Below are 11155 nucleotides of genomic sequence, written 5' to 3' on the forward strand. Positions count from 1 at the left end.
TGGCACATAACAACAATAACAACCATCAAATCAGATCTGACTGGTACAAGAGGAGTTGCCCCTCATTCTCCAGCAGATCATTTGGTGGATTCGAACCTGCACCTCTGGGCTTGCAGTGCAGCTTCTTGCCACTAGGCCACCAGAGCTCCCTCAGCCGAAACTGTTTTAACAGTGGCAACCACAGATGGTACTTAGGATACAGAATCGGCAAAAATATTCTTGGTTATATTTACAGAGGTTACAATTTATATGAAAATTCATTTACCCTATTGTTTATAGGCAAGCCATTGCAAGAAAGATTTTAAATAGGAAAATAATGAACAAAGCATTTGTCATCTGTCAGTGTGTATATCGTCAAATCAAAAGTCAACTCATAGCTGAACTGTTAGTGGATTTTCAGAGGCAGCAAATCACATGGGAGAAACTTCTAGTCTTTTTCTCATGGAGGTGCTGATGGGTCTGGATTGTGGGCCTTTGGGGTTGGCAGCCCAGCTCCTTGCCATTAGCCTACCAAAGCTCCCTAGATATCATTAATATGGGTAATAGCTAATTTTAATAAAACAAGTCCTCTTTGGTTTGTGGTTCTTTTTTTTTAAATCATATATTGAAAATTCATTGTAATGAGAGAATGAAGAAACTTTTCTAACACACAAAGATACTGGTTATCTCAAAGTTGAGTATGAATCATCAACTTTAAAAGATTTTTTTTTAAGTTTGTTATGGTAAAAGATTGGAGAATACTATTCAGCAGGTTGCTCTTTTCAGAATATAAACTCAGTTGATAGTCTTCCTTCAAAGTAACAGATTGCATTGTTATATTTCGTGTGTTAAGACCATAGACTACTCTTTGAAAGGAAGCTGTGCCCCAGGGACAATTATTTATAAATGATTAAAGGGAAATGTTTCTAGCAAATCACTGTTATATTGGCAATGGTGATTAAATAATTTTTAAAGAATTGTTTTTATTTTGTTGTTAATTGCTGTCCAGTCAGCAGATCATAGCCATATGGATTATTATTAATTTACTTCTTTTTCTTAATTTTGAGGCTGTCTGGAAATCTAAAAATAATAAGTCTAACACTTTGAACAGCTTGTTTTGCAGTTTTTTTTAAATCAAAGCATTAAATGTCTGTGTTGTGTGAACAGAGCAGGGGAGCACTGCATGGTTTGGAAGTGGGAAGGGAGTGCGTCAGTGATGTATTCTGTCTCCCTACCTGTTCAGTCTATATGCTGAAGAAATTTTCCAAGAAACGGGACTCTATGAAGAAGAATGTGGTATGAGGATGGGAGGGAAAACTCATTAATAACCTGTATTGTGCAGATGACATAATCTTGTTTGCTGAAAGTAAGGAGGATTTGAAGCACTTGTTGCAGAAGATCAAGGAATGCAGCCTTCAGTATGAATTGCGTCTCAATGTCAAGAAAACAAAGAATCTTACCACTCTACCAGTAGGCAGTGTCATGATGGATGGAGATGAGACTAAACTGTTAACAGCTTCATCTTGCTTGAATCCACAGTTAACACCCTTGGTACGAACAGTCAGGAAATAAGAGACACATCTGCAGTTAGGGACTTTTCCAAATTTTGAATGAGTAGTGATACTGATGTCAGTTTGAGGACTAAGGTGCGTCTGATTCAGGCCATGGTCTTTCCAATTACTAGCTATGCATCCGAGATCTGGGCTTTGAATAAGGATGACAGAAAAAGTATGTGATGCCTTTGAACTGTGGTGTTGAAGAAGTACACTGAACATCCCATGGACGGCCAAGAAAATGAACAGTTAAGTCTTGGAGAGGGTGCAGCCGGAGAGTACTCTTTGGAGACAAGAATGATGAGGCTTCGCCTCACATACTTCGGACATACTGCTAGAAGGTGCTGTTACTTGGAGAGGGACATGATATTGGGAAGGGCGAAGGGTTGGCAAAGTAGAGGCAGACCCTCATCAGATGGACTGACAAGATGATTACTGCAGTGGACTCATGTGTCAGGAAGTGTGAGTATGATGCAAAGTAGAGCAGGGTTCAGATACTTTGTTCATAGGGTCGCTATGAGTCATACTTGACTCAATAGCATCTAACAACAGCAACAACAACGATGATAACCATTCTTCATTCTCACAGCATTCTCATATGGCCAGTAAGAGGAATTTTTTATTCCTCCTATTGGTGTATTAGAAGTGTCCTTAACTTTACAAGTAATTTGTGGAACATGTGAAGTAGAACTGGGGCCGCTGAGTGTGTTACACTGAGAGTGTTATGGAAGCCTGGAGGAAAACCGAAACAGGTATCCTAGAAAAAGCACATCAGCAGTTCTAAAAACTAAAATGGTTTTTTCGTTTGTTTGGTTTTTTTTAAAAAAAGTTCCTTTAAAAATAAAAATCTTCATTTGTCACTTTTTTATTTTAGGAAAACTGGAAACCAGTGGTTAATACTGTTTTACTCAGATCAGACAGCCATATTTCATGCAGTGTATGTTTATTCAGAAAACCCTGTTTTACCTTCGAGTTTCTTGTGCACATAGCTCTGAACTCGGCTCTATCCTGAGCCATTCTCATTGTCTCTTAAACACCTATCCCATTACACCCGTCACTGTGTCAGTCCATGTTATTCAGAGTTTTCCTCTTGTGCTCTCTCCCCACTTTTCCAAGCATGATGTCCTTCTCCAAGGACTGGTTCCTCCTGGCCACGTGTCAAAAGTATGTGAAATGGAGCTTCAAAATCATTGTCTCCAAGCAGCAGATGTTTCTAAAAAGCTGTGATGACTCAAATATTAATTGCTAAAGTTGTGCATTCTGTTCACAATAACAGGCACTTTTACTGTGATTCCCCCCCCATTCAATCATATTTATAATGTGTGAAAAAAATGCTAAACTTTCAGTATTTTTAGTTAGTGAAAGGATGTAAATATCTTTTACACGCATCTCCCATTCACACTCCCACTTAACACTCCTACTTCCCCATCTAAGTTCTTAGACCTCTTTCTTAGACCTTTTGAAGGGGGGAGGATCTGTGAATGCAGGTTTACCAATCCCTACCTAAAATCCAAGAATAATGCTGCAAAAGGGAAAGAGTTTCATTTCCTACTTTCAAATTTTAGTTTAACCTAACCTTAACTATTTTGTAAGTGTTCCTATTTTCTATTCCTCTATAGGATGTACTCTATAAGATATCAAAGCTGCTTATAACAGGTTCTGTTCATACCTTGCACTTACTAGAAGAGGGCTTACTCTGCCTCTCATGGTCAGAGGAGTGGTATTAAGGTAGAAAATTATTAAATTGTTAGATTATAACTTGAAGTTGTTTTCCCTCTGTTAATTTGTGTATGAATTTTTTTATGAAACCCATACATTTATCCAAGTAGTTGATAGTTCACTTACGAAAGAATTTAGCCATATTCTTTTATGTTAACTTGGTAAAACTTTTGTATGAATATTTTAACATCTCTGACTTGACTTCCTTTCATGTCCTTTTACTCTGATAATAGTTCTTAGATTTAACTTTTCCCTTTTCTGTGTTCATACTACTGTGGTAACAGTCCTAAATTACTATAGCAGTACTTTGAGAATTTTGAATCACAGTAGAACATAAGGGAACAATTTTTTGTTTACTGTGTTCTTAACAAGGAGCCCTGGTGGCACAGTGACTTAAGTGGAAAATGCTAGTGGAAAGAATAGCTGTTTGAACCCACCAGCTGCTCTGTGGGAGATAGATGGGGCAGTCTGCTTCCATAGATTATAGCCGTGGAACTGAAGCTGTTTTGCCTGTCCGAGAAGATCATGTCAGAAAGATAGGCAATCTCTTCTTGTATGATTTATAGCTTTTAGAAACCCAAGGAAGGGCCAGCTATGAGTCAGTCCTGACTTGGCACCGTGAGTTTTGTTGTAAACATAATTGTTTTCTACCATTGAGCTACCTTTCTTCTTTTGCTGAAAATTAGTTGCTTCTGTAATGTTGTTTGCATTTTGGACTTTCTTTATATTATATTGGGGACTAGCAAGCCAGATCTGACCCATAGACTGTTTTTTAAATATTATTTACGAACAGAACCATGTCCATTCATTTCTGTGTCATTTAGGGCTCTTACTGCAGATGGCCTACTGGATAGGGAGTTTTGCTGTATAGAGGGAGCTAATGTGTACCCTAATGGGTAAGAGATTGCACTGGCAACCCAAAGGCAGTGGGTCAAATTCACTAGTTGTTCCAAGTGAGAAAAATGGGCAGTTTTCTCATGTGCCATTTACAGCCTCTGAATCCATTGGGGAGGGTCAGCAATGAGTCAGTTCCAATTCAACATAGAGGCTCTGTGCCCTACAGAGGTAAAATATCAATGTACTTATTATTCATGGAGAATTAGTTTTTAGTTTAGTGTGTTAAAAATTTTGTAGGCTTATCATTGAAAATCTTTTGGCTGATAACTTTTTTCATTTTTATAATGACTAAATTGTAAAAACATTACAATTTTCCCTTTAATTAGCTCAATGAAAAGAGCACTTTCTTGGCACAAAAAATTTGAAATGAACTTTTATCAAGTTGCTGTGAGTTTTGATATGCGAGGTACAGGCATTTAGAAATGGAAAACTAGCCTTCGTAAGTGCATACTTGAGATATGCTAGTGAACAGAAATATGTTTTACCACACTATTTTTGGCTAAATGCTTAATGTTGCACTTCTTGTAACATGTTTTATTATTTACTCTTTATTTTGCTACTTTCAGGAAATTAAAAGGAGTCTAGATAATCAAGCAGAAAGAAAAATGGAAGGTCAGAATTCCCAGAGTCCACATCAGATCTCACCATCTCTAAACACACGTGCAGAGCAGCATGTGCCCGTCCCTGCAGTGCCCAGTAAACAGCCAGTTCTGCAGTATGGCAATCCCTATGCGGCTCAGGAAGCAAGAGGTTGTGGAAATTTCTTAGGTTTTGGGTTAGCAGAACCTGGAAGGGTTTGGTTGTTGTTGCTGTGGCTTATATTTTAGTAGGAGTAAAATCATGTCTAATGGAAACATAATTTTATTTGTGTAACATGCAGTTTTAATGTTAAAGTCTAATTGGACTCATCAAGATATGATGAACTGTGGATCTGAGGTCTTTGCTTACTTTGCAGAGAGCTCTCCTATAAAACCATTTGGGTTAAAATAGAATTGTTCATTTATTTAATATGCCCCAAATGGTGCTATATATTTTGTTCATCTTATTTATTGATAAATAGAATGCTAATTTGAATATGAAGTTTCATTCTGCCTTCCCACAATATTTACTGCAGATGGAGCAGCAGATGGTGCTTTTTATCCAGATGAGATTCAGAGGCCACCTGTCAGAGTGCACTCCTGGGCGCCAGAGGACAGCGTTGTCTGCAGCCAGCCTGCTCGCAACCTTAGCCGACCTGATGGTTTAGAAGACCCTGAGGATGGCAGAGTAAGCAGGGTTTCTATTTCTTGAGCCTACCTTTCATTTTTTAACTTCTGCAAAGAGAGATGTGCATCCTGTGTGTACACTATTGCTTCTTCTTTTTTTTTTCTTCTCACACTATTGCTTCTTATTTTCAGAAAAACTAACTTGCATTTATTTAATTAATTAGCCCTAAGTATGCTTCAGATTTATGCTTCAGGATTTCAGCTGAGTGAAAGGTTAAGTTCAAAGAATGACCTCATAATATTGTAATTATCCGATAGATTAATCTTAATCTTCCTTAAGTAACTTTATATATTCTTTTCAATATTGATATATTAGGCTGGAGGAAACAAAGTGTCGACGACAATATCATGCTTCAGTTTACTTTCATTTTAGCATTTCTATCCTACTTTGAATTTTCAGACTCATGAGTATCATTAGCAAGAAAAATAGAGAAGAGTATGTAATGTATAGTAAGTAGTTGTTAGAAATACTCTCTTCAGCATCTTAAGTATGTATGTAGCATTTATTTTTCTTGGACAGCAACACAATACTAATGGTAATTGAATTAGTTTGTGTGGCCTGTCATAATTTTTAAAAATTTCATCTAAGAGACTTAACCATTTAATAAATGTGCTATTTTTCTCCTAACAACTTTCAGATTTCTTGTACAGTAAGATGAATTTAAAAGAAATGCTTTATTGTGCTCTTTGCAAGTACAGCAGTATCATGACCTGTTTCTCATTTACTCTAGTTTGCTGCATTTAATTGCTATTAACCTTTGCAGAAACTGATCAGTGTTCAGACAGGCATGATTTTAGCCCTAGAGCTCAACACTCATAATGGAGAAAAATGTATTTCTCCCTCCTGCCTTTTGGCCTCCTTTGTCCATTACTGGGAATAATTAGGAAAACTGTCAGAACTTTTGTAGTCTATTTAAGGTCTAGAGTATCCTCTCCTTGCTTTTTCACACTTTTATTTCACATTTTGCATATTTAATACGATCGTTCTTGGCACAGATGTTACATGTGACAAGCCCTTCTCTTCCGTAGTCTTCTGCTTCGGTTTAATTAGCAGAATGTTCTTTCTGATCTGTGTGCTTTGCCCTCCTGCAAACCCAGGAGAAGCAGTGTTAGAGTCTTGTGCTCATTTGCTGACATATCTAGATTTGGTAATGAGATGGAAGGATTATCTTAGTATGCACACCTTGGGTAACAATCAGAAAAATTTTCACATTACACAGAAATGAAATTTTTTAAATGTACATTCAGAACTTAGTTTTTTTACACAATTTCCTGTCATTAGAACAGTAAAATTTACTTGCTCATGAAGTGTTTTAGTAAGTAACTTTTTAGTAAAATCTACTAAGTAAATTTGAGTTGACTTGCTTTTACTTTTCTATTTTTGTGATAATAGTTATAGGACCCAGCACTTGTGAGTGAGGACTGAGAAGTCCTCCTGTTTCCCTTAGGTCTGTTCTTTCCAACCAGAAGCTGTGGTCAACTGTCCAACCCTTCAGGGATTTTTTTTGTTTGTATTTTTACCTAATTTGGCTATGGCAGTAACTGTAACCTCTTTATGATGATGGTAAATGGCAACAAATGTCTTTTTATTTCTCTATGCCAATTAATGCTAAGTCCTTAGATACAGATTTATTCTTCAGAGCAGTCCTGTGAGGAAGCTGAGGCACAGGGATATTCAGTAACTTGCCCGTAACAACATAATTGTTGAGGATAGTGCCAGGATTTGCCTATAGTAACTGTAGTGTTTACCACTTAGAAAAGCACTCTTAATTATCTTTTGACCAGAGTGTTGTATATTAACAGTATGTTTTATTGAGACTAAACTCTAAGTAATTATGTTCTAACAACTTTAGTGGTGGCGTTGTTGTTGTTAGGTGTCATCAAGTCGAGTAGACTCATAGTGAACAAAAGATCTCAATCTAGTTCTGTCCTGAGTCATCCTCACATTTCCTGATACACAAGGGCCCATTGCAGAAATCATCTTGTCAGTCCATCTGATGAGGGTCTTCCTCTACTCTGCCAACCCTTCCCCCTTCCCAACATCATGTCCCTCTCCAAGAAAGAGCACCTCCTAGCAGTATGTCCAAAGTATGTGAGGCGAAGCCTCATCATTCTTGTCTCCAAAGAGTACTCTCCGGCTGCACCCTCTCCAAGACTTACCTGTTCATTTTCTTGGCCGTCCATGGGATGGATGTTCAGTGTACTTCTTCAACACCACAGTTCAAAGGCATCCCATACTTTTTCTGTCATCCTTATTCAAAGCCCAGGTCTCGGATGCATAGCTAATAATTGGAAAGACCATGGCCTGAATCAGACGCACCTTAGTCCTCAAACTGACATCAGTATCACTACTCCTTCAAAATTTGGAAAAGTCCCTAACTGCAGATGTGTCTCTTATTTCCTGACTGTTTGTACCAAGGATGTTAATTGTGGATTCAAGCAAGATGAAGCTGTTAACAGTTTAGTCTCCTCCCCATCCATCAAGACACTACTTATTGGTCCAGTGGTAAGAATCTTCTGAAGAACAACAAAGTAACAGTAGTTGAAAAATATGGACTTAGTGATAGAAATGAAGCTGGAAATAGAATGCTTTGATTTTATATTTACAGTAATTTATTCATTGCGAATACTTTTTCTAAAAGATAAAAAAGATGACTTTCACCAGCTCGGCTGAATAGGAACCAGATTGACTACATTTGTGGAAGAAGTTGTTGGAGAAGCTCAATATCAGCTGTCGAAACTAGGCCAGAGACAGTCTGTGGGTCAGTTTATCAATTAATCATAGGCAAGTTTAAATTGAGGCAAAATAAAATAAGACCAGAGGAACCAAGATATGATCTTGAATCAGTTCCATCAATTTCATGATCATCTTAAGAACAGGTTTGAGATGAGTTGTGGGATGATATCAAGGATATCATCCATGAAGAAAGCAAAAAATCGTTACAAAAACAGGAGAAAGAAAAAACGGAAGTAAATGTCAGAAGAGACTTAAAAGATTACGGTGGAATGTCCAGTAGCCAAATCTAAAGGAAAACATGTCAAAGTGAAAGAGCTAAATGTATAGTTTCAAAGGGCAGCTCGGGAGGACAAAGCAAAGTATTATAATGTAATATGCAGAGAGCTGGAATTGGAGACTAAAACGGGAAGAACTTGCTCTGTGTTTCTCAAGCTGAACTGAAAAATTTAAGCCTTATGTTGCAGTGCTTGTTGAAAGATGCTATGGGCAATATATTCAACGACAGAGAAAACATCAAAAGAAGATGGGGGAATACACAGTCACTGTACCAGAAAGAATTAATTGAAATGGAAAAATTACAGGAAGTACCATAAGAACAAGAGCCAGTGGTAATGAAAGAGGAAGTGAAAGCTGCACTGCATTGGCAAAAAATAAGGCCTCAGGAATTGATGGGATACCAGTTGACTTGTTTCATTTAACAGATACAGCCTTGGATGCACTCACCAGTCTATGCCCGGAAATTTGGAGGGTGGCTGCCTGACTAATGGATTGGAAGAGGTATTTGTTTGTATTTCTAAGAAGGGTAATCCATCTGAATATGGAAATTATTGAACCGTATCATTGATAATCTCGTGAAAGCAAAATAGTACTGAAGATCATGAAAAAAAAAATAAAATAAATGACTGGAACAGTACATAGATAGGGAATTGCCAGAAGTTCAAGTGGAATTCAGAAGAGGTCATGTCACCAGGGATATCATTGCTGATGTCAAATGGATCCTGGCTGAAAGTAAGGAATACCAGAAGAATGTGTGTTTGTACTTTATTAACTGGGTCATGACAAGTTGTGGCTACCAACCATTGAGGAAAATGGAATCCCAGAGCATTTGTTTGTGCTCAGGATGAACCTATACCTGGAACAGGAGGCTGTTGTTCACACAGAGCAGGGGAGCACTTCATTGAGAACATGATGATCTGGATCTCTAGATTCACGTCGTTGCATGTTAGCTCTCTGGAGAAAGTCCCTGACAGCACGTTTTCCCAGTGCACCTCATCTTTTCATTTATTGTCTGTTGATCCCAGTGGTGTTGATTGTGGATCTGAACACGATGAAATTATTAACACCCTCCAGTCTTTTTCCATCTTATCATGATGCTTTCTGTTGGCCTGGTGGTGAGGATCTTTGCTTTCTTGATATTGAGGTGGCATTCCATTTTGAAAACTGCTTGACCTGCAGCAAACTCTTCAGGTCCTCCTCAGTTTCGATAAGCAAGGTTGTCATCTGCATAACATAGATTGTTGATGAATCTTCTCTAATCCTGTTGCCACAGTTCTTCATTATAATGTCCAGCCTCCTGAATGATCTGGCCAGCACTTAAATTGAAAAGGATGCATCCCTGGGGCACTCTGTTCTTGATTTTGAACCATGCTGTGTTTCCAAGCTCTGTTTGGACAACAGCTTCCTGGTCTAGGTAGGTTTCACCTGAACACAAATAAGTGTTTTAGGATTTCCATTCTTCCCGAGGATATCCACAGTTGTTGTGATCCATGTAGTCAAGTGCCTTTGCATAGTCAATAAAACACAAATAGGACATCCTTCTGGTACACTCTGCTTGTAGCTAAGATCCATCTGACATCAGCAGTGGTATTTCTAGTATCATGGCCTCTTGTAAACACAGCTTGTATTTCTGTCAGTTCCCTGTCCATTTACTGTTGTAGTCATATTTGGATAACCTTCAGCAAGATTTTATTTGCATTTGATATTAGAGTTATTGTTCAGTAATTTCCACATTCTAGTGGATCACCTTTTTTGGGAATATGGACCTCTTCCAGTCAGTTGACCAGGTTGCTGTCCTTCAGATTGTTTAGCACAGCCTGGTGAGCACGTCCAGGGCTGTAGCTGTTTGTTGATACATCAGTTGGTAGTCCTTTAATTCCTAGGGTCTTATTTTTTGCCAATTCTTTCAGAGCAGCCTGAACGTCTTCCTTCATTGCCATTGGTTCTTGATAATATGCTGCTTCTGGAAGTGGTTCTGTATCAGCCAATTCTCTTTGGTGTAGTGTCTTTATGTATTCCCTCCATCTTCTTTTGATGATTCTTCATGAATCATTGAATATATTGCCCATAGCATCGTTAAATATTGCAACTCGAGGCTTGAATTTGTTCTTAAATTCTTTTGATTTGACAAATGCTGAGCAAGTTCTTCCCTTTTGGATTTTCTTACTCCTCCTCTTTGCACATTTTATTATGATACTTTGTCTTCTTGAGCTGCCCTTAAAAATCTTCTTCATGATCTTCATGATCTCTTCCCTTTATTTTGGCTTAACTCTTCATGATCTCTTCCCTTTATTTTGGCTTAACTCTTCATGATCTCTTCCCTTTATTTTTGGCTTCTCAGCATTCTAGTGAAATGTTTCTGACATCCATTTTGGTCTTTTCTTCTTCCTCTGTCCTTGCAATGATCTTTTGCCTTCTTCATGGATGATATTCCTGTTATCACCCACATATATAGTGTATCTTTTTATACATAAAAAATTTAAAGAAACCATTTCAGATACACAAAAACATCTTTAGCTTAATAATACAGCAATAACTGTTTTTGATACAGATCTTGAAGTAGTGCTTGAATGTTTTGTACCATTGTGTAGACTTCACATTTTTCACTTTACTGAACATTGGTAGATAACTTTAGGTTGCATGTAAGTAGATGTATGTAACCTGGAGCCACCTGCATTTTTAATTTATTTATTTTTAAAATTGATTTAGTTTGTTTATTTTTCATTTCA

The 11155-nt window shown here is 37.6% G+C and overlaps 1 protein-coding gene across 3 annotated transcripts in view; it reads left to right on the forward strand.

The window, feature by feature from the left end:
• Positions 1–11155, forward strand: part of TAX1BP1 (Tax1 (human T-cell leukemia virus type I) binding protein 1) — an 87217-nt gene that overhangs the window by 62782 nt on the left and 13280 nt on the right. For 2 of the 3 annotated variants that reach the window (XM_006896119.1, XM_006896120.1), the window contains exons 13-14: positions 4715–4760; positions 5263–5414. In XM_006896119.1, coding sequence (XP_006896181.1) covers positions 4715–4760; positions 5263–5414 — 198 coding nt within the window. Of the gene's footprint in view, positions 1–4714; positions 4899–5262; positions 5415–11155 lie in introns of all 3 variants that reach the window. The other variant, XM_006896118.1, reaches the window with a different exon arrangement.

This window comes from Elephantulus edwardii, unplaced genomic scaffold (genome assembly GCF_000299155.1).
Source record: "Elephantulus edwardii isolate Elephantulus edwardi_28Jun2011 unplaced genomic scaffold, EleEdw1.0 scaffold00182, whole genome shotgun sequence".
NCBI classification, from domain to species: Eukaryota; Metazoa; Chordata; class Mammalia; order Macroscelidea; family Macroscelididae; genus Elephantulus; species Elephantulus edwardii.